Source organism: Meles meles, chromosome 5 (assembly GCF_922984935.1).
Source record: "Meles meles chromosome 5, mMelMel3.1 paternal haplotype, whole genome shotgun sequence".
NCBI lineage: Eukaryota > Metazoa > Chordata > Mammalia > Carnivora > Mustelidae > Meles > Meles meles.
Genome location: NC_060070.1, coordinates 113,260,989 through 113,285,799, shown reverse-complemented (window position 1 = coordinate 113,285,799; position 24,811 = coordinate 113,260,989). Strand labels below are relative to the sequence as shown.

Sequence of the window (24,811 nt, the reverse complement as noted above, 5' to 3'; positions counted from 1 at the left end):
ACACGTTTAGTATTTGAGACCAGGACCCTTGTGCTATGCCAAATTGACTTGAAATAGAGTCCAGAAGGAAGTCTTAATACTGAGACAAAGTAAATGGATGTATTTCTGTTCTGAGGACTGCTGCTCTCCTCCCCCTTGTACTCCTTAAAGAAAGGTAAATGTACGTGTAGCGTGGGGCCTATTACTCATGTGTGTATGAATTACTGATTTTGGGAAGATAGGACACAAAAGCCTGGTGAGACGTATGGGATTATACTAGCTTCACTATGTAAAAACAAATACAAAATATTTTTCCCAGAAGCTATACTCATTCAGTCTGGCCTCCTATGCACTAACAAGACAGGATACATTAAAAATTCAGTTTGACTTTCAATACGTTCCTCTCTCACATCTTCTATCCCACCATAAAAGAATTATAAAAACAAAAAAATCTGTAACTGAGCACAAACCATATCACACGCATAAACACACATATATAATTTTTGTGTATTAAAAAATACTTTATAAAAGAAAGCCCTATAGAAGAGATGATGCTTGGTCATGTGAAGTTGAATTAAACAATTTTTTTTTTCTAACTTCTAGCTAACTTTCTTCCAGTCTCTCACGGTCATTTTGTGCTATGGCTTGTTATAACCTAACAGGAAAACAGTAACCCAGCTGAAAGAATTCCGTTATTTATTTTTATTCTGAGATATATTCGATGCCTTCTTCACATCTGATTCTATTAATATAATGTGCATATATAATGTCTGCTGGATTATACTCTATGGTACTATTGCAAATAGAGGAGTGGGGGGAAAAACAGTCAATGTGCTCTTGTTTAAACTTTACAAGGTTAAAACAAACCATATGTTCTTGAACACAGGCACGAGAGAAACCCTTAAAGATGTGCAGTTGGAGAGCTGACAAATTGGCTGCAACAAGGCTAGTTACTGAAAACTTGTAAGCTATCTATTACTTGAAATTATTCCCCATTCAGGCCCATTTCTTGTTGAATCTCATCTGCTTTGAGCTAAGAACTTGCATTAATTTACACTGTACTGACTCATTTTCTTACTAAGCAATTTGAAATGATATGGTATTTTTGGCTTTGCAAGATTTCTTTCTCTTAATATCTTGTGCTTTTCTCCAGGAAGGTCAAAGAGTTTCATATTAATCTTCATAACATTGCTGTGGCATATTCTTATCCTTATTTGACATACAGTAAAGCTAAAGTAAGTAGAAGATTACATGAAAATAGACTAACAAGGACAAGTACTGACAGGCAAACTCCAGCCTTCTATTTCTTACTCTACCCACCCTTCCATTCTCTGTTGCAAGAACCAGGACGCTTATCAGAATCACCTGTGGAGTATTTTCAATCAAGTCATGCAATTCCTGAGGGAATAGTAGAATCTGGAGGGGGGTGTGGGGAAAGTAGATTGAAAACTCGCCATGTGGTTCTAAATGCCTGTCTCCTTTATCCTGCTTGAGAACAATTACTGCCTTAGTATGGCTTCCCAATATATGCACTTTTGTTCTTAAATATATTTCCCTTTTAAGTCATCTTTTTAAAAATGTTTATCCCATTATAACAATTTAATAATTCCTACTCTGGGACCCTGGACTCTATACCATTTAGTCTTTAGAAAAACGGTTGTGAGAGCTAACATTTTTGACACATTAAAGGCAGTTCATTTCTTTAATGACTTTGTAATTTCCCCTTTGTTAAAATGCATTAACTTTATCTAGTATTTTCATACTCAGCACAATTTCCAACTGTTTTTCACTTCTATATACTTGTGGATTCAATATGCAGATATTTCTTACATTGCCAAGTTATCCCTTTTAGCAATAATCCATGAAAAGGACACTAGTATTACATATTATTCATGTCTTCTTTCAAGTTCCAAGGGAAAGAAAGAATCATGGCAGTGTGGTATTTTTAAAAGTAGAAAAATCAGCTCCTTTCCGTCAACATTATTCTTAACTCTGAAAATTGCTAGCTTTCCTCTGATCCGCAGGAATTCTTTTACTGATCTTAGTATTCTCCCTACTAGTAGAAATATTGACTTTTTTTAGTCTTTCTCTGTCAATACAATTCCATTTCTGAAGATGGAGCTTAAGCATATTCTTTATATTGCTAGCTACAGAGATTTCATTCAAATTCCTCTCTTTTCCAGCAAATGGGCCCTGGAAACTTAACAAGGATCCTCTTCATAGCTGGCCATGAAATTGGGGAAGCTGCACAAATACATTCCCAGCATCTCCACTATAGAATTACAACCACATCTCTACAAATAGATAGGTCTGCCAACAAGCATTAAAGATACTGTGAGGAGCTACCCTGCATGATACCCTGAAGAATCTAGTTTTCCCTTGATGTGCATAGCTAAGCTCTATTATCACCAAAAGAAATTACAAGTGGGTATCCAGGGGAGAATGTACACTGAAAATGTACTTCTCTCACAAAATTCACACCATCTCCCATTGAGGCCCTAATGCAGACCAGTCAGCTAAATCTTGAACATGATCAGCAGACAAAATGGAAAATAATTAACTTTCCCCCCATCTGTGTATTGCATTTTTGCCATTTGTTTTCAATTGACTTTATCACCATTTACGAGCAGTGGAAATAGGTAAACAGTATTTTGTTTACTTCAGATGGCACTTTTTATTTACAATGGATAGTTAATGAAGCCAAATGAGAGGACTGCCGGATGCAGGATTTGTAGAGATGCAAATGGATACAGGATAGAATATAAACACATTTCAGGGGGAAAAATATCAGTCCTTATTGAATAAGACACTCAACAAAGAAAATCTGGGAAATGATTAAAAGATTTATAACTTTAGGATTTAATGATCAAAAATGCACCACTTTTTACTGACAAGATAGAAACTAAAAGAAAAAAAGATAAGAGAAATAATTATGCTACATATATTCATGTTTCCATGTCAGTGATACAGGCTCCCAAGGCTGTTTAGGAAAGCTCTTTAAGAGTAAAACACAATGTAAATACAACAGGATTGTTCTCAGTATTTGAAAAAACAAAACAAAACAACAAAAAACAAACACCATGCTATTACTTTATTATTAAAAAGGACCAGGGTCTATTAAATGCACATTGATAAATGTCTTATTTTAGTTACTGAATAGGAATTTTCATTATGTTTGCATTAACAGGCTAAAGAGAGGCTATTTTCAGACAATTCGGTGTTGACCAATTTAAAGGAAGCGAGACACAGAATACTGCCTATATATGAAAACAAAACAAAACAAAAACAAAAAATGAAAAAAAAAAAACAAAACGAAAAACCTTGTCACTGAAATTTAAGACATAAATGGTTTTTAGACAGAATATTCACTGATGGGTTTTAAAACTTGCTCTCATTCATTGGACATGAAGTCAGAGATGGTTTGCTTGGCCTAAATTCTGTTCCTTGTGCTTTTGCTTCTTCATTTGAGAAATACTTTTTGCTCCCATATAAGAAGTGTGCTACCAGACTCTGATTTCCTGGAGAGGAGCACAGCTGCTTACTTTCTAACTCTCTACAAATACTTGTCTTGTATATACCCAGTCATACAGAATATAAAGAGATAGGGCTACATGCCTGAAGAGAATGTGGTCCTTGAACTTTTGATCTTAGACACAATTTTGCTCTCAGCTGGTAATTAACAAGCTCAAGAAATTTAAAGAAAATAAATGAAGTCTGTAATTGTGTATGTTCTGACAGAAATATATAGCATTTTTTAAAAGTTCCACTTTTTAAAGAAAACCTATTTAGGAACTACTCAGGTAAAAAGCCCCAAAAGAGTGAAGGATTATAGGACAACAAAAAGGAAAGGAGAAATTGCTTGCAACAGACTATTTTCCCTAGAGAAGGATATGGATTGCTTTATGGACTCCTGATTCTCTTCCACTTTTTCTTCAATTTGAAACAGGAGCATTATGTCATAGCCCAAAGGAACACCACAATTAGCGATGCTCCCTTCTTTCTCAGTAACCTTATCTAATTGGTCATAAAACCTTTATGATTCTATCTCATGAAGCAGAGCCTTACCCACTGCCACTAACTTAACAGTTATTGAAAGCAGGTATCAGTTCTAGACAAAAGGTTCTAGACAAGGAATCTAGAGTAGACAAAATAATCTTGAAAAAGAAGAATGAAGTTAGAGAATTCAAATTTTCTGATATCTAGACTTAATATTTTTTTAAACAATTCAATGGGGAAAAAATGTCTTTTCAACAAATGGTGTCACAACACTTGGATATCCATATGGAATGAAATGAATCCCAACCCATCATTATATCATACACACAAAAATAATTTGACATGTCACAGATCTACATAAAAGGTGAAACTATAAGGCTTACAGAAAATGATATGGAAGAATGTCTTTCTGACCTTAAAGAGTAAACAAAGATCTCTTTCTTATAGAGAACTCACAAAACACAAAGAGAAAGATAATAAAGTACACTTCACAAAATTAAAAAATTCTACTCAGCAAAAGGTGCCATTAATAAAATACAAAGGTAAGCTACAGACTGAGAAAAAAGTGTAGGTATAATGTCTCTCTCTCTCTCTCTCTCTCTCTCTATATATATATATATATATATATAAAATCTGTATCCCAAACACATTTCAAAAACCCCTTACAAAACAGTAATAAAAAGATAAATAATCCTAGTTATTAAGGAAGGAAAGACTTGAACAAAGACTTGAACAAAGAACATAAAAGGGCCTATAAGCACATGAAAAGATGCTAAACCTTATTAGCTATTAAGGAAATGTAAATTAAAATGTTGGCAAGGATATGGAACACTGAACTATCACAGACTGCTGGTTATTGCATAAGACAGTACAATAATTTTGGAAATCTGTTCAGTTTTTTTGTTTTGTTTTGTTTTTAAGTTACAAATACACCAACTAACCATGAAAGACTATCGACTCTGAGAAACTGAGGGTTTTGGAGGAAAGGGGGGAGAGGAGTTAGGTGAGCCTGGTGGAGGCTATTAAGGAGGGGACATATTGCATGGAGCACTGGGTGTGGTACATAAACAATGAATCTTGGAACACTGAAAAACCAAAATAAAATTTTTAAAAAAATACTCTAACTAGTCTTTAACCCAGTAATCCTACTCCTAGGTAGTTATCCAAGAGAAATAGGAATATATGAGCATAGGAAAATTTGTACGTGTAATTTATTTATTTTTTTTAATATTTTATTTATTTATTTGACAGAGAGAGGTCACAAGTAGGCAGAGAGGCAGGCAGAGAGAGAGGGAGAAACAGGCTCCTCACTGAGCAGAGAGCCCGATGCAGGACTCGATCCCAGGACCCTGGGATCATGACCTGTGCCGAAGGCAGAGGCTTAACCCACTGAGCCACCCAGGTGCCCCTGTACATGTAATTTAAAGCAGCTTTATTCACAGTAACAAAAATATTGAGAAGAATCTGAAGCCCTACCATTTGGAGTTTGGATCAACAAACTGTGTTACATTCACACAAGAGAATAATACACAGCAATGTAACAGAATTGACTGAGAAGACACACAATGACATAGTTGCACCTCAAAAATATAGTGAATGAAAAAAGCCAGACCACAAATGTACTTATATGACTTCATCTAAATGAAATTCCTAAACAGACAAAACTGATGTAGGAGGACAGAAATCAGAGCAATGATGGCCATGGGGGATAGGAGTTGCCTGGGAAAGAGCAGAGATAACTTTCTAGGGTGATGGTAATGATTCATATCTTGACTGCTGTATTGATTACATAGGTACATGTTGGTCAAAACTCATCACATGATTCATTGTGCATTTCACTGTATGTAAATTTTACCTCAATTAAAAATTTATTGTATGTTGGTTTGTTATGTCTTAGGTATAATTTTACTTGATCCTCATAACATCCACCTCCCCAGTGCTAGATTAGAAAAGAATAATAACAGAGAGTTAGAGATTTCCTTCATTCAATGAAAAATATTTAATGGGTGCTTGCTGCTATGTGCTAGGCTCTGAGCGAGGCACTAAGTAGTATAAATCAAGTAGAGAATGTCCCTTCCCTTTTTTTTTTTTTAAGATTTTATTTATTTATTTGACAGAGAGATCACAAGTAGGCAGAGAGAGAGAGAGGGGGAAGCAGGCTTCCCAGGACCCTGAGATCATGACCTGAGCTGAAGGCAGTGGCTTAACCCACTGAGCCACCCAGGCGCCCTGTCCCTTCCCTTCTGAATTTAAATAAAAATAAGATGACAAATTGAATCAGTGATTATAAAGAAAATAATGGATTCCTTAAGAAATAGTAATGAGAAAACTATTGTAGTGTTTTGACTTGGCGGGAATGGGATTTCAGGGGAGTCTTCTCTGAAAAGGACACATGTAAGTTAACTAGACTAGCCTAAGAATGAAAAAAGACAAACTGTGGCAGAGAGAGGAATATGTGAGAAAACCCTGAGGCAAGGGAAACAGTTGTATGCTAGGCAAAGCATGTAACTGATGGGACAATTTTGTAAGTGACCTTGCTAACAATTGCACCAGGATAAGAAGCACAAACCAGCCATATGGTCACCTGATGAATGGCTTATTAGCTACTTCTACAGAGATTCTAGTAGAAGGCGAGCATGGCAGGAATACGGTGAAAGGAAAAGTAATGACTATGAGGTGGTGAGGTGGGAGAAGTACTTAGAGGGCAGGTCATTTAGGAACTTGTGGGCCATCTTATGGGTTTTGGATTTCATTACAGGTGTAAGAGAAACTTCACTTATTTTAATTGAAGGGTTTTAAGCAGAGAAGTGTCATGATCTGATTGATAATTTAAGAAGAATTTAAGAAGATCACTAGGCTGGTGTGTGGAGAATGGTTAAATAAGTTGACAAGTGGTACATGGCCAATAAATGATAAAGCTTAAAACCTCCTCATCTAGAATAAGCCACAATCCCATTACACCGGGAATGCTGAGCCACCTTACAGCAGATCCTCCTGCCCCAGTCAAGCCTTCAGATGACATTACTCTCACGTTTGGACTGCAGCCTTGGGAGAGACAGTGAGAGAGAACTGCCTGGGTAGACGGCTCTCAAAGTCCTGACTGAGAGGAACTGTGAGGATTATATTTACTTTCATGGCACTAAGTTTGAGGTAATTTGTTATGCAGTAATAGATAATACAGATTTTCTATCCCATTTCTATAAAGGGTGATCTTTCTTAGGTATAGAGGATTTACTTTGTAACTTTATTTCACAAGTTAGGAGAATATGTAACAAAAGTTTCTGAACAGAAAGAAATTAAAAGTAAATGAGAAAGAAGCCAGAAAAATAGAATTAATTCATATTTTGTAAAAGCCATTATATAGCATCCCTATATATTAGGAAAAATACTTTGAAATATAAGTAAAATGTCATTAACAACGAGAATGTAAAATACATAAAGATTCATTAAAAATTCTTTCTAGTCCTGGGGCGCCTGGGTGGCTCAGTGGTTTAAGCCTCTGCCTTCGGCTCAGGTCATGATCTCAGGGTCCTGGGATCGAGCCCCACATCGGGCTCTCTGCTCAGTGGGGAGCCTGTTTCTCCTTCTCTCTCTGCCTGCCTCTCTGCCTACTTGTGACCTCTCTGTCAAATAAATAAATAAAATATTAAAAAAAAATTCTTTCTAGTCCAAACTGTGTGTATATACTGATGTATCATGTACCAAAGACACATCCAACTACAGAGATACATAAAAACTATGCATATTGTAGTTTAACACAGAACACATAAACAGGCCCTCGTTATGAATACTCATGATTAAAATTTATCATTGTATTTTCCTGTTAATCATTTCTTCCTTACATTACAATTGAAACCTTAATCTTTAACTCAGTTCACTCACAACCTAGGATGACTATAAATATAAATATTTTAATTTACTCACTTTGCATTTCATACATCTTAAATTTCATAGTTAAGAACTAGACTCAACTCAGTCATATGCCTACTTCTTTCTTTAAGGCTTAAAGTTTAAAATTAACAGGCTAGCATCACAAGAGGAGTGAAAACCAGAATTTAATCTTCAAACATGCTTATTTTTTTCTGATAATAGGCATTAGTGTTTGCGCTTTAGTTCTTAAAGTTTACCATAGCAATGCCTATGATAGAATGTGCATAATAATAACAATAATCCAGCTTTTAGGAAGAGTGAGGACCAGAGGCTGAGAGACTCAAAACAAAACAAAACAAAACAACCACCCCAATTCTGTTCTATGGGTGACATTAGTGAAGAATTAGCTGAACTCCGCCATCCCTATTTTCTGTGTCAAATGTTACTTTTCTGCCCAGGTGAGAGACTTTTTTTTAATAGGGATTTTAACATTTATGACTGAACTTTAAGTAGTTTTCTTCCACAAAGAGAACCAGCTTTGCTGTCTCATGTACTGGGCATTTGTTAACCGCTTTTAGCTTCTTCAATTCATAAAATGTCCTGCGTGGTGGAGAGTGATTTGATTCATATTTTATTTTAATTTCTATACACTGGTAACTAATAGTCACCATACGTGAGGAAATTCTGTTTAGTTCTTTCTCCCAAGGAAGGAATTCAAAGTGTTTTTCGCTTCCTTTTTATCTCTGCAGAAGCCTTTTCAGAAACTTGCAAAGGTCCCTGTTCTAGTTCTGTAGACTACACAGAAATAAAACTTGGGTAGACAACTTCAGAATGAAGGTCATTTTTAATAAAGCCATCAGCCTAAAAATGGCCTGTTCTCACCTTACATTATAGTTCTAAATCCAACCACATCCAAGTCTTCATGTCTAGGGCTACTTTTGAGCTACAATAGCAAAATTGAGTCACTGTGACAGAGATGGTATGACCCACAAAACCTAAAGTCTTCACTATACAACTCTTTACCCCAAAAGCTTGCCAACCCGAATTAGACCCTGAAGTATTTGTGAAAGGAATTCTCAAATACACTCTCCACCAGTCTCACACTAAGACAAATTTTGCCTTGGTCAGTGTTGTTTAGTAATAGCCCAATCCTCCTCTCTTCATCCCATATTCACCCTAGAGAGGTATAGCCTCAAAATTAAGTCTAATGGGCCATTGGAAACTCTATTATAATCTTATCTCAAGGGCTTTTGACTTTTGTGGCAGTATGTGATTTAAAATAATTCACTTTGTGTGGGTTTGTTTTTTGTTTTGTTTTGTTTTTAGCACTTTGGTACTTTACCATGTATTCAGAATTATCATAAACATTATCAGCTCTAATCATACAACATGGCTCTCTTGCCATTAGTCAAACTTCTGACCAGCTCACATTATGTACTGAGAAGAGGGAGGGTAAGAAGATACACATACAGTGAAATTTTTAATTTCTCTATTGGCTTGATTCTAGGGGAGAAAAACAGCTAATCTTCAGCATTTTTTATAAGACTCCTTGAGAGTCATTTAAGTTCTCAAATTCTTTCAGATATTCTGAATCAAGATAAAATATCTTGAATCAAGATAAAATCCAATTCAATTCAATCCTCTCTCATCAAAAGGAGGTCTCAAAGTGTTCTGTAAGTCATCAGTGTTTTCCTCCTTTCACTCATCATGAAACAACAATATTAACACAAAAAGATTGACCTAGGCTGCAATTATATCAAACAGGGTCCTAATTATCTAAGTGGCTGTACTTCTGTTATATTATCCTTCCCTTAACAGAGCCACAGCCGTGTCATTCGTTCATTCAACATTTATTAACTTTATACCACATATAAAACAAATACTAATATTAGTGGCTTCAAAGCCTAGAAACAAGAGGAAAAACACCACCTTTGAGAATCGGAGTACAGTGGGCAAGCCTGCTCAGAAAATGAATAGTTATGGAATAATGTGTTTGGTGCTGACAACAGGGAAATATGCCATGGACTATGGAAGCAGAAAGGAGTACTGGAAGATTTCACTAAGATGATTTACATAAGCCAACTCCTAAAAGGAGTTTATTAGGCAAAGTAAGAATAAGTACAGAGGCACAGGGTGAGAGTGACTCCAGTGGACAGGGGATACCCTGGAAAGCACAGAGACAGCTCTCTCCCCCAGCAGAGAGCAGAAATGGAAGATCAAAAGCCCTTCGAGAGGCTGTCTCATCCTGGAGAGAAAAGGATATTTTTATAACTTATCTACCCAGAAGGAACGCTCTTTTATTTCCCATGAAGTCAGTTTATGTATGAGAGAAAGATCTGAATGCGGTTAATCTCATGAGTCTTACGGACCCACTGTAGAGTTTGAAGCTGGGGAATGGCATAATCAGGTATTTATTTTTTATTTAAATTTAAGGTATTTTTCACAGTAATGTGAAATATGAGATTACACAAACAAAATCTAAATGAGCAGATCAAAGTTAGAAGAATGTTATTGTAGTTATGATAGTCCAACTGAGAAATCATGAAAGCCAGTTCTAAAGTGGGGGTAACGAAGATGGAGACTAGAAATTGGCCACATCAAGGAGTCTCTTTAGATTGCCTGGAGAACAGTCCTGCTGCTTAAAGGTGAATGAACAATGAACAAAGAATCAGAGTAGGTCTGGCATGGGGCACCTGGGGTGGCTCAGTCGGTTAAACACCTGCATTCAGCTCAGGTCATGATTCCAGAGTCCTGGGATTGCGTCCCAAGCCAGGCTCCCTGGTTAGCCTGCTTCTCCCCCTCCTTCTGTCCTTCCCTCTGCTCTTTCTCTCAAATAAATAAATAAAAGCTTAAAGAAAAGAGAGAGAGAGAAAGGAGTAGGCCTGGCATCTTCAAAGCAACTACCAAAATTGAAGCCCGAGACTTATGATCTACTTCTCCCCTGCTGAATGAATGCTCACTCTGGGACTTTTGCCCAGCTTTGTAGTTTGACCTCAGAACACACACTGAGTGTGTAAACTGGCACTCATGGTTATCTGGCACCTGATATCTCAAACCATTTTAGTAACGCTGTATTGTCAAATAATTCCACTTTCATTTTCTTTGCTTGTTTCAAACTGATCCTTCATATTGATCTTTTGCCCTATTTTGAAATTGGCTTTGATAATGTGATTTGATTCCTACCACACAAAACTAGAAATGTATAATCAGGGGATAAGAAGGCTAAAGCGCACTGTCATTTTGTGAACGAAATAGTCCTTTATTGCTGGGAGCCTGGGAAAATCAGGAAACTAACCAACCATTCTGTTCCCTGGTTAGATAAAGGTTTTCGGGAATCCAGAAAAGCCTTGGCAGAATTAGGAAGATGCCTCAAAATGGACTCAAATGAATCACACGTAAGCTTATTGCATTCAAACCCTTTACAAACATCATAGCAAGTTGATAAATTAGATTTTAATAAATCTAAATAGGAAGCTTTATCTTCAGCCATTAGGATCACACACATATTTGAGATATAATAAACATACATTTGGGATATTATCGGCAAGAAGTGAATTCTATGAGAGGAATTACAAATAAGCACATTTCTTTTGAAGATTATGAACCTTATTTTACATGACTTATCAAGTGAGAAGTTTCACATTTCCTAGGTTTCAGAGCCTCCTTAACTAAAACCAGATCTCCTTTAAATATGCCATCAATCACTTAGAGCTTCAAACAGGCCCCAGGAAAATAGTCTTTATCACTGTATTAGCTTAGATTCTGTCTACAGTGGGAAACCCTAATCCTTATAAAACTAACTACAACTATTAGCTTCAGAGGTATAGGCCCAAATGATGGACTCAGATAAATGCATGTACTCATTCAACCAATAAATACTATACACTTTATGCACTCAGACTATATGTTGGCAATAAATTTAAGAATAAATGTAACCTAGTCCTGCCCTAAGAATAGTCTGGTTAGAAACAGGTAATCTAATAAAAGACTATAAGTATGCACTGGAAATCATGGAACCCCATAGCCAAGTGTACCTAAGAGTAGAAGATAGAGAAGGGTTTCCTACACAGGAAAGGACTGAGCAGTGTCAGAGAATGAGCATGAGCTAGATGAAGACATTTGGAAAATCAGGTGGGGTGAAGAAGAGTAACAGTGCTCCGGTTCAAGGGTAACAAAGACCAAGAATCCATAAAATAATTTTGACAAGCTATAATGAGTTTGCTCTTTCTGGTGCAATCAAAGTCAGCAAAACAGAATGAGAATGAAGAGGTCCACAAAGGTCATGTTCAAGGTTTCTCAAGTTTCATAAGCTACAGAACTCTTTCTCAATAAAATTTATTTCTGAGCCCCAATATACTGATGCAAGAAAATCAGTGAATAGAAACCTTCATAGATAAATATTTTTCACTGCTTGTGTCTGAACAGTTTGAAAATGACTTCTGTGAGGAGGTGAGACAATAGCAACAAAGGCATAGGGAAGTGAAGTGATCAGATTTGAATTTTCACTCCATGACTTGGGCTACAAAGTAGAAAGCGTGTTTAATGATGCTGACAGTGGTAGACCACTGAATATGATTAGCACATGTCAGAGGAAAAGGTGGCTTTGAGAAGCGTGTGAGGGTGCAACAAGCATGGGGGTGGAGGAAGTGACTTATTGGATCTACTATGTGAGGGAGGAGGAGACATCAAAGCTAACTCCCAGAATCCCAGCTTATGTAACTGGGTTGGAGCCCACAGGAAATATGTTCAATTTATATATAATGTGTTGGATTGTGGAGCAGGGACACAAGTGATGACTTTGGTAGTGAGCAGAAGATTGGACAAGAGGGAATACGAAGCTCAGAAGAGAAACATATATCAGATGCACATCTGGGAGTCATCGAGATCATTATCACCATAATCACAGCTATTGTTTAAGGGGTGCTTTAAAGCCCTTCATAGGTACCATCTCATGTGACCTTGACAACACCACTCTAAGGGAGGCCTTAACAAGAAGTTAAGGTCCAGAGAGACTGAATATCCTCCTCAAGATCATAGGAGGAGGAAGTGGCAGGCTTAGAGTGTTCAGGTCTCTCTGGCTTAAAATGCCTTTCAACCATCACCACCCAAGAGATGGTTCTCTCCAGGGCAGCATGCAAAGCACTGAATCTCAAGAGGAGGGACAGAACAGAGGGCACCAGCAGAGGCACAACAGGTCACTGAAACACAGTCAATATTCCTCCTCGGAAACTGAACACATACACATTCAGAGGCCACACATGTAGGTAAATGGGTGAAGAATCTGGGCCTCCAGTAAAAGAAAGTCGTAGATAGAAGAAACAGGTGCATCAGAAGGAGCTTCACCCAATTGAAGGTGTTCAAATTCAAGATTTTATTTCTAAAAAAAATCATCCTGACAACACAAAAACAACCTTCATGAGAATGACCACTGCCTTTTAGCTTGACTTATCTTTCCTAATTATCTCGATACAAATACAGGACAAAAATAACATTTTATAAAAGGTGAATAAACAAGAGATGTAGGAAAAACAAACTTTGTAGAGGATGGACTCTTAAAAAGTGCTCCAACATAGAGAATTTTTGTTTTTTGTAAGACCAAATTAAAAGACATAGCTCATTATACACATAAAGAAACATGAGATAAATTCCTTCTAAACAGTCCTAAGGAAATGTTTGCCCATTTGAAATAATTTGGGAAGCCCCCCTTGATATGTCAATGGGAGCTTTTGCTGGGTCTCTTAAGACTCAAGTTAGTATCTAACTTTGCCTTCTCACAGTTGACTATTATTTTTCATGTAACTTTTAGGATGTCTTTTTAGGATGCCTATAATTTCTTCCATAACACTTTGGTATTCTCAGAATGATACTCTGTATGTGTCAGTTAGTGTAGTCTTTAATTCTAGGACCTTTCCAGGAAAGCACAGAACAGGCTGGTCAGCTGGCACCATATTCCAAATGGCCATACACCCTAGGGAGCAACTCCCAGGTCCTTCTGACCTAGGTAGATTTGTCCACACTTAACACTTTGTTCATCAAGCGGAATATAAAAGGTTGGTTTTTATTTATGAACTGTGTCTGGTAAATACTATAGTAGGTGTATCAATGGGTTCCCTTTGATGAAAATAAAGGCTTAAGGATATGTGGATTAGCTAATACATATAGTTAAATACTTCTCACTCTTGATGTGACTATATGAAAGATTTCATTGAAGCCTATATCCAGCATGTCCTACAGATGGGGCCCACAATGTTATCCCCAGTCATTCTTTGTCCAGACATTAGAGTAGGAGGATTTCTGATTGCATCATGGTGACTGGAAGGCCCAGAAGATGCTTCTGAAGTGTTGCTGTGTCTACCTCAAGTGAATGTGCACACAACATGTGGTCAAAGTATCTAAAATGATAAAGATCTGGGATTTTCACTGAGCTTATAAAACAGATTTGTTCCTGATATGCTAATAAGTATTTATCTAAAAAATATCTAACTGTGTGATAAAGAATCTGGACTTGACTGCTTTCATTATAACCAGTAGTGAGGTTGTGGGAGAGAAGCTATCACTTAGCATTTCAAACTTTTTGGGTGACTACTATTGTCTAAATAAATAAATAGTTTGCCAAATTTGGCTTTCATCATTTAAAAAGCATATTATGAAGTCTTTAATATGATAAATCATTTCAATGTCTTTTAAGAAGAAGCAGATATATATTTTGTGATTAAGAAAACCATATTCTGAACTTTTGTTTCCAAAATAATCTTTGTTTTCTGCAAAACAGTAGGACCAAAATAGCCTACATACTTAAAAAACAAAAAACAAAAAACTGCGTACTTCTTCACAAACAAATTCTTCACAAACAAACAGCATTCCAGTGATACAAGAACATCCTGGTTCCATTCACAAAGATATCAAAGGGCAATGACCCTTTATGAGAATGTTTGAAATATAATAGCATGGGTTATCAGTAGATTTTATAAATGTATCTTAACAGATATAAGAAATGCATGTGATTCCCTACATTGCTTCTAGCAATTGAATGTGTAGCTTAAAGATTTGAATATCTCATACTTAAACAATGAATTTCAGCTTGTTTCTATCCTACTCAAAAGAAATATTCAGTAGTGAGACAACTGAGTCAATTATATTTCAACAAGCAGTTCTGAGAAAGATCCAAATATGACACTTCCAAACTATTCTGGACATCAGCACCAAATACCTGTTTTTACACAAATTAGTCATGACAACTCTCAGAGGCAGTACCAAATAAGCTTGTTCATCAAGAAGCTTTCTCACGTTTCTATTTTTCCAAATGTGGAATACTAAAGAATCAATCAAAACTTACCAGGGAAGTCAAAGATAGAATCTGGTCAATTATAAAATGCCCAAAGGAAAAAAAAAAATGCCCACAGCACAATGGGGTCCTACACACTACCTAAATAAAATACTATAGCCAGTGATCAATATTTTACCTTTTTAAAATACTTTCCTAGAGGTTATACAGATAAGTTTATATAGATGATACATTTTGTATTTTTCTTTCTTTTTCTTAAAAAATCATGAATCCCAAATATAGTCAGAAAGGTATAGCTTTCACATACTGCTATTTCACATATAAAATGAGTACAGCCAATTTAATTCAATTCAGCACATCATGATAAAATATATGATCGTTTTCCCCAGAAACTTGATATTGTCAAGAATGACTAAAAATAAAATCCCAGTGTTCATATTTTCCCTCCTAGTCACAATGCTATAGTCAGTTTTCCTAGGCTTGCAGAATCATCTACTCAGAGCCAGTAAAGCAAAATTAACATAGCATAAGAGAAACCAATAATTTCTCATTTTCTCACCATTACTACCACCTACCAAATGTTCCTCCCCACGAACTGTAGCAGCAAAAATTAGCATAGGCTATCTGGAACAGAACTACTATGGTCTCAAAACCATATGGAATCTACTCCATAGATAATTACCTGGGGAGACTAATATTTTTTTCTAAACCCATACCAGCCATTCTTTTAAGTCAGACATGAAAAGTAAAACCAGACTTGTCTTATCGTGCCTTTGATGTTCCTAATATTTGCAGATATCAAAAAGGCATCTCCATTAAAAAAAAAAAACAAGGACGCTGAAAAGCTGGGAAAAGCAAAATGGCCAAGAATGTAATTTCTTAAGACTAGTTTCTGAATATATTACTATGTAGACCTATATAATATGGTAATCACCAGCTGGACGTAGCTGCTGAGCACTTGAAATGTAGCTAGTCTGAACTGAGATGTATTGGAAGTATAAAATACACATCAATTCTGAAGACTTAATAAAAGTATTATAAAATATTGTATTAGCATTTAAAAATATTAATTATATGTTGAAATGGTCATCTCTTGGATATACTGAGTTATATATAGTACTAAAATTAATTTCACCTGTCTCTTTTCACTTTTACTATAGCTAATAAAATATTATAATTGTATATGTAACTTGCCTTTTTGGCTTACATTATATTTCTATTGTACGGGGATGGTTTAGACAATAATCACTGTAATATGTAGTAAACCTTGTGAAAAATTCTACCATTTGACCATCTGGTTTAGAACTTGTAAAAACTTTGCCATAGGGCATGAAACAGCCTTAAGAGCACATTTCCTACTGAAGGTCACATAGTTTTCCATATTTTAATGAGTGTTTGGAGGGTAAACAAAGACAGGAAAGGGGGCTTTGGTGAAAAAAAAACAAAAACAAAAAATCCAAAAACTTAAACTATGGGCTTAAGCTACTCTAGCTTGATTTTTTTCTCATTGCTAGACCCAATAAATAATTCCTATTTCAGAGGAAAAGCTCTCCTCTTCTGCCTGGAGTTCCAAAGACAAACAGTTCAAGAATTGTGAATAGGTACTAATAAGTAAATGAATCTTTCTAAGGTATCTGAAGCCCCGCCCAGGTAAAAGTCAAAAAGGTTAGGGTGAGATAAGTAATTTAGTATTTCTTTAGGGTTTACAGTCCCATCTCCTCTCCATCTCTACTTAACTTCCCGTCATTTCCCTTTTCCTTCCCAGCTTGTGCCAATGTTTACCCCTATTTTCTCCGCTGTTGGTTATTTGTACATTTCTTTCTCCCCTCCTAATTCCAACTGGCATCTTCCTCAACATTTGGTCTTTCTTCTTTCTTCCTGGTTTCCCCCCCTTTTTTAAATTTTTTTTTTTTTAATTTATGTTACATAGTCATAAATAGGAAAAAACAAAACATTCAAACACAGGAAAGTTCTTTTTACTTCCACAGGGCTCTTTACTGGATCTTAATTGTTTTTGTTTGGTCCTTCAGGGTTAATGACCTGTCCCTTGGACTCTCCCCCTGGCCAAGACCAATATGGTTCAAGAAGAAATCTTCACTAGAATCACCTAAATGGATTCCTAGACCCTAACTACCCAGATCCAAAATCAGATTCCTTGGGTGGTAATCAGCAGTCTTAGGAGCATGGGTTAGCAAAATTAGACTACGTTGACGTTGATACATGTCCTATTAGTCTATCAGAAGGACTTACTGAAAAGCACATTAATTTTTTTTTTTAAATGAAAGCTTCTGGGAGAAAAAAAATTAGTATTTGAGAGTAAAAAAGTTGAGAAAACAACAGAACCAGATTAATCAACAAAAGTTATCAAAGCAATGTTTATAGGAATTCCTTTGAGACTGAGATAAATTAAGATTGCTAGTATGGGTTTCATACAATGCAGTCAGAGTAGTTAAGTAAAGAAAACTGACAGTCATTGGTGGAAAAAACATGGTCATCTAACTCAATTCAATTTGTATGAATAGGACTTCGGCTTTTACACTCTGCTCAAAGTGACTATGCAGTTCAAGAACCAAAATGCTGGTTCAGTATCGAAATGCTTTTTGGTGAAGTACAAGTTTTTGAAAAGAGTAAAATCTATTGCTGCTTTTACCTAGTACTCTCTGCAGTCATTGCCGACAGACAATTTTGGGGTAGATTTTCATGATCTATGTTATACTTGTAAGCAATTTATAGTTGACTTTTAGGAATCAGTGTGTTAATAAAGTAGACCAAAACACAAGCAATTCTATTTACAATTAGGATAATGAATCAAAATTTGTTCTTTTGATGTTCCAAGGCTTTGAACTCATAGAGCTTTGATATAATGTTTAATAAACATATCTTTACTATTATAAACAACCTCTCAATCCCCAGGAAGTTAAGCCAAAGGAATGTATTTCTGGTGTAGATTAGCCAATACTTTTATTTAGAAACTAATGAAATAATTTTATTTAAAAAATTTTTTTTTGTCAGAAGTTCTCCATTTTATGTAGAATGTTTAGATTATCAATAATCAGCTTTATGTCAAAACATAAACACACAAATTGAATAATTACCAGTCATACCTTATTATGTGTCTGAGTCTGTCCAACCAGGATGAGGATGTTGGATGAGATGATAGACAGGCAGAAGTTAATTAGAATTATAGACCTCTCAGAGCGTATGTACCTAGCCAGAGAGAGAAAAGGTGTCCAATTTTAAAATTCAGCAGAAAGAAGAAGAATTCCATATTATGCAAATTGGTGAAATTCATCCAGAAAAGGAACATTACAATATATCCTTTATAGAAGAAAATATATGAAAAATGTTTTTTTAATAAAGATTATTCTTAGAGACCCAGTTTTATAGTGACATGGTATGTCCTACTGTCCTTCAGAGAATTTTATTTTCTTTAGACATTAGTATGGACAACATGGCATTTCTGACAGAATTGAAGTTGTAATTGCTATCAACATAACTTTTTTTACTAAAACATAAAATTTCTTGGAAATATAACAATTACTGTAATTACCATTATGTATATATATATTTTATACATAATATATATAATACATTTATTATCATATAAAATCAATATAAACCAAAGGAAAAACCCCACACAGATTCTAAATATCCTTGTATACTAGAAAGCAACTATTACTTTCATGAAACCATGAACACTCATCCACCATTTCATACACTCAAATATTTTTATATAGTTTGCTACTCTTTTTATTTTTCTTTTCCTAACTGCTCCAAAAAAAAAAAAAAGAAAGAAAGAAAGAAAGAAAAAAGGAAAGATTAAAAAAAAAAGGAACTTCATCTCTAAAAACTAGTCCAATCCACAAATGATAATTTGCCATTAGGCTGGAAAATTACTTGGTGTCTGCCATATTTCAACCTTATGAAGAAATGTTTATATACAGTCTGCTATATAACTTTTAAGTGCATCAAGAATGTAAGTCATAGAGAAAGCTGCTCAGAATCAAATGTTCTACCAGCTGTTTACCCTGAAAGGGTAACGGTTATTTTGCTTTACTGTACCCTGTGGTAAATCACTGAGTGACAGTAACAAAAAAGACATACTTGTACTTGCTGTGTATTTGAGGCTGTTCAATTTGTATTAGTACATGGAATCACTTTCCACAGCAGGCGTGGGTTTACTGTGCAGGGTTAGGTGGGGTGCCAGAGATCTGGAGGCACTCTTTGGAAAATAAAATCTATCAAAGTTCTTTTTCTATCTCTGTCTTTGAGGAATATTTAGGCCCACATTCCATCACATATTTCAGAAGAGAACACAAAATAAAAACAGGAGTAATAATAAAATACAAAAAGCAATTTTTTCGAGTAAAAAAATTTCCTTTCTTTTCAAAACAAACCCAAACAGGAATAACCTAGGTCAATTCTCAATACAAAATGCCCTCAAGTATTGCTTAACCTTGTCCCTACATCATCAGTATCTAAAAATATAATAAACCACACACTGGGAAGTTAAAGACAACATCAAATATTAAGTCATTTCTTCTTTTGTGAGTGGGAGCTATCACATAAAAAGTTTAAGGGCTACACAAAATTGACCCTTTATATGATGTTAATGGCTTCATGACAGCCCAAGCACACAGATGACATTACTAAAAGGATTTCAGTGATATCATTTGCTCTGTAAGTAGGAAAATCCTGTTGATAAAAGACCCAGACTGACCACCCTGAAGACTCTTTAGATATTTCTATTACTCGTTATACTGAGTCACATTATTGCCTTAAACATCTCAACTTTCAAAACTTTTTATAAACATACTTGAGGTTTTAAACAAAACTTGAAAATACATCACTTCAATACATAGATTAAAAAGATATGCTCAGTTGCTCTTTAATTTAATACCTCTACAGAAGATATTTGTAGATGAAGAGAACATACATAGCAATATTTTGACGAACATTTCTAATGAACTATAAAGGACATGAACAATTTTCAAAATACTACACTATATATAAAATAATTCTGATGTTCATATATTTCATAAATCATTAAAAAGTTTAAAATCTAGACTTTTTAATTAGGAAAAAAGGCAGGAAGGGCCTAACATGAGTATTACCATATGGCAATACCACACAGTAATACTATAAGATAAATTTCATGTTTATAACATTCATTAAATTTGTCATGCCATAAGATTCACTTAATAATTTAGGAATCTTGGAATTCCTATAAAATTATTAATGCTACTTCAATTTCTCTATTTGTAGACAATGAGTTGATTAGCTACTAAATGTTAGGAATCAAAATTTATGTTGTTTCTTGGTACTCTCTTCTACACTTGTGTTTCACACCAGGTACTAATACAGATCCTTCCAGGTGTTTGGGTAATTCGTAGAAAACTACTAGGTGATTTCCCTGGATCTTCTGGATTAAAGAAAATTTACTATGGACAATTAATCTTGTGCTTCTTTACATACCATTTATATTGGCAATGTTGGTGCTAATGTTAGCCATAGGTGTTGAGGGGTTGAGAAGGTGGAATTGGTGCCTGAACCCTAAGGATTAAGAAATGGAACTTAGTTCTAATTACTTCAGAGTATAAATTATGATGCTGTTGAGATTGCCTGAAGTTCTGGCCCTTCAACACTGCCTCGTTTTCCAAAAATGCCATTTAGACAATTATGGGAGCCAAAGTAGTCTTATTCCCAGCCTTTGTCCATCTTGCTCTTCCATTCCCAGGGCAATGTCTGCTTGACTAACCCATGAAGCTTGGATTCTATTGTCTCTAATGCCATGCTTAGACCAAACATTTCTTTCATTTCATGGGATTGGCCATATTTTATCAGATTTTCTCATTCTGTCAGTGGTTTACAACCAGATAACTCCTTCCCAGGAGGGCAGAACATCTATTATGTACCTGTGTCAATGGGATAAGAATGTCTACATATTTTTTTGAAGTATGAAAATTTTAATATTGTTGACACTTTAATATCCTGGACAATTAATTCTTATCTCAAAAGAGTTAAAAAATATAATGGAAAACATTTTTTTTTGGAAAGGAAGTTAAATCAAATGACCTTTCTTTAGTAAATCATAATTACTTCTTCAACTAAATTGTTTTTTAACTTAAGTAACAGTAAAACACAAGGACTAGCTACTTTTGCAATTTTAATATTGAACATATTCAGGAAATAATATACAACTGTCTATTTATTAGTATAATAACCATTTTGGAACATTTTTAATAATCCAGATGAATATACAATGTTTTACACTTAATATTTTTTAAATCCGTTAGGAAGTTTGGCCATTTGGTTATGCACTGTTTATCAATATGTGAGTAGACATAATAAAATATCTACACTATACAGGTGTAATTTTTATTAATAGAAGAAATCTTAGGGAAATACTAAATTTTCATGTACTATCAAGCAGATGCATTTCAAATATATAGAACAAAGTTTTTAAATCACATCTCCTTATTTATGTATTTTTTACTTCTTTTAACTAATTTGTCAAAATCTGACTTTTTGGGAAGATTCGACCAAGAGGTCTTTCCTATAGCGTTTAGGTATTATGTTAATGCATTAATAATATAGAAGACTTACTCATTGTTTGGGATATACTGAAAACATGCGCTTAAATTCTTAAGTTTAAAACTTAAAACTTAAGAATTTGGAGACTTAAGAATTTGGAAAACTTAAGAATTTGTAATTTCTATAGCAGAGAAATTAGTTTGATTGTACCAATTAAACTCTCAAGCTCAATAACAATTGGGATAAATAGAAACAAACATTGACTGAACTATGGAGATAAGAAAACCATGTTTGAGGGTAAGCAACTTGTTGAAAGTTATCACCATTTGATTTGGGAAGAAAAGTATGTGGTTTTGTTTATTTTGTCATCATAGGAAAATACAAGAAAATTAGATAAGTATTTTATTATTATTATTGAGCTCATTTATTATAGGTCAATCACAACAATTATAACTTTGTTCTAAAAATACTTTCAGTAAGTTAAAAAGAAAGGAGACATAATGGTTATCATGTTGCCAGCTTTAATCTGAATAAGAGAACATTCTATTTCAAGTGTATTAATTGATTACATACCTCCATAATGCTGCATAGACAACTGCGAGGGTGATCAAGGCCAAGCAAGAAAGGCCACTGCCTACTATTAGGGTAACTGAAGGTGTACCAGAGGATTCCATGATCTGTAAATTAAACAAAAGAAACACAAAAAGGAGAGATAATTTTTATTATAAATGAAAATAACTTCTAAACTCAGCAAAACTATCCTAATACTCAAAAACAGCCAACAGAGTTGTTATAGTTACCAGATAATTACCCAGTGATCACTTTGTTCATATATTCTCAACCTCTAAAGTGACTAATTCTAGCTCCCCCCCTCTCTCCCACTGTGAAGTAATAAAGGCCTTAGAGTTTTAAATGCTTGATTATGGCATATTACTCACTGTCCTTACAATAAATACCTATAACTAAAACTTGGTGAATATTCACATGTTAAATTTTCTCTAGCTGAAATTTGAAAGAGCATTCAGGTTTTTTTCAACAACTATATTTCAATTATTTCATAGCATGCTTTTTGGTAAAATTTACTTTGATCTTCCCATTTATAACTCATTGTAACCCCAACCTGGTACCTAAATACTGAAAAATTTTCAAACTTTCTGACTTTTGACAACTTTGTTCTAAGTCAAGTATTCTCTTATTTAATTTCACTTGTTTGGCCTCTAAGGCTATAAAAGAAAATCAGATTTTGAACGCAAGAATTTACAACATATTTTGTGGGGTTTTTTTCTATTAACAAAGTATGCAGAAATAATTTTCACAATACCAGTATCAGTCCCTAAATACATGACCTTGACAAGTATGCCTTAAATATTTTAAAACATATATCAAGATTATAAGCAGTTACCGACCTGAGAGATCTCTTTCTTTAGACCCAACATCATATTAACTAATGAAATCTGTTGTTTTTCTTATTTTTAATATTGAAAGTTTGAAGAAATACTTTAAGATCAAGTGTGCTCCAAACCTTAGGTAGGCACATTAAATTATATTATGTATTTTTGTCATCAAAATAAGTGAAAAGAGTGAGGCATATTTAGGCCAAATTTAGACAAAAAGTCACATTAATCTTAGTAATTATTTTTCTATATTTCAATATTTTGTAAATAATTTTTCAAAATGCAGTTGATGAGGATATTATTTTTCTCTTAGACAGTGTATGCAGCTATTTCAGAAACTAGTTTCTTTTTTTTTTTTTTTACAAGCCTACACTTTTAAGGAATGATTTTACAGTTTCAGACAGTCCATGCTTTCATGAAAACTTCATTTGTTGTTTTTTTTTTTTAATAAATATCCAAGGACACCCCCAGAAAACCTGTACTGAAAATATCCAATGCAGATATGCAATATGTTTGGCTTATAGTGTCTGGGGTCCTCATTCTACTACCAACAGTATTCTCACAAATTCCCCAGACCAGCTTTACAGTTCTAAAATAAAGGTTAAGTTGGCAATTATTTTTATTTGAAAGTTTGCAGCATATTAGTAATATGATGGAGTACATCCTCAAAACTATGCTGCAGAAATTTCAAGTTAGAAGACATAAAATTGAGTAGAATTTAGTTACAGCACACCAACTAGAATTCATTTTACCAAGCTACTGTAGCTAAGGAGGAGACGAACCCAATTTTGCCACCCTGCAACATTTTCCATTTCCCCTTTTAAAATGCAGTTCCCTGGAGAAACACTCTCCACAATGTCCCTGCCTTTGCATTAAAGCCTTGTTTTCCCTTTGTTACTTACTATTTCTCTAGGTTGCTGAGCCAAAATGGCGAAGGTAGAGAGACGATCACATAAGCATTTCGTATGGGATGCATCGGTAAGCACAGTTTTACATCCCTGGGTGGACCACGTTCCCAAAGACTCGTTCCTGCAAAGGGGGGTGGGGGGAGATCGGGATAAATACGCCTGTCGGCCAAATCCGTAAAGAAGAAAATGCAGTTTAATTGAGAGAATCGTCTACTGTAATTCCCGTTCAAGAAAAAAAAAAATCTACTTGTTGTTGAACAGAACGTAATTTAGATGCATCTCCAGTAATGCAAAGCGAGAGTGTTTGGAAAAAGCAAGCGGGCGGGTGCAGCGTGCAAAGAGCTGTCCAGCGCCGGAGGTGCTGAAACCGGGACTAGCTCTGTCCAGCCCTCTGCGAAGAACGGCAGAGGCAGTGGCAGCACGAGCAGCCGCCAGAGCGTTGGCAGCCACTTCCTATGCTCATCGGATCGTTTCAAACACTCAGAGTGTAAAGAGGCTTTTCAGATTTTCATACCAGCTCTGATTCTCGTCTTATATTTTTGGATCGTGAATGCTGGTTTTTAAAATGCGGATTTCTCTGAAAAGCCTGCCTAAAAGGTTATATAGCTTGGGTTGGGTGATAGGATCTTTTCCGCGGCTGGTTAGGGATTTTTCCTCCCTTTAGAATTAGCTGCTGTGAAAATTTCACCCTGGAAACGGGAAGCAGCAGCAGCGGCATCAGCTGGTTACGACTCTTATTGCCTTTGCCTGGTATCCAGGGGAGGGGTAGGTTTCAGACATGAGCTTCCCACTCCACACTTCATTCAGCCCAACACGCCTGCCTCTGAAGCCCTTGACATTTCTCC

General features: G+C 35.2%; 1 protein-coding gene across 5 annotated transcripts in view; it reads right to left on the bottom strand.

Moving 5' to 3' along the window:
• ADGRB3 (adhesion G protein-coupled receptor B3) overlaps positions 1 to 24,811 on the bottom strand; it is a 743,702-nt gene that overhangs the window by 136,324 nt on the left and 582,567 nt on the right. For all 5 annotated transcript variants that reach the window (XM_046006643.1, XM_046006639.1, XM_046006644.1 and 2 more), the window contains 3 exons: positions 23,961 to 24,087; positions 22,238 to 22,341; positions 18,235 to 18,337 (listed from right to left, as the gene is read on the bottom strand). In XM_046006643.1, the coding sequence (XP_045862599.1) occupies positions 18,235 to 18,337; positions 22,238 to 22,341; positions 23,961 to 24,087 (334 nt within the window). The remainder of the gene's footprint in view (positions 1 to 18,234; positions 18,338 to 22,237; positions 22,342 to 23,960; positions 24,088 to 24,811) is intronic.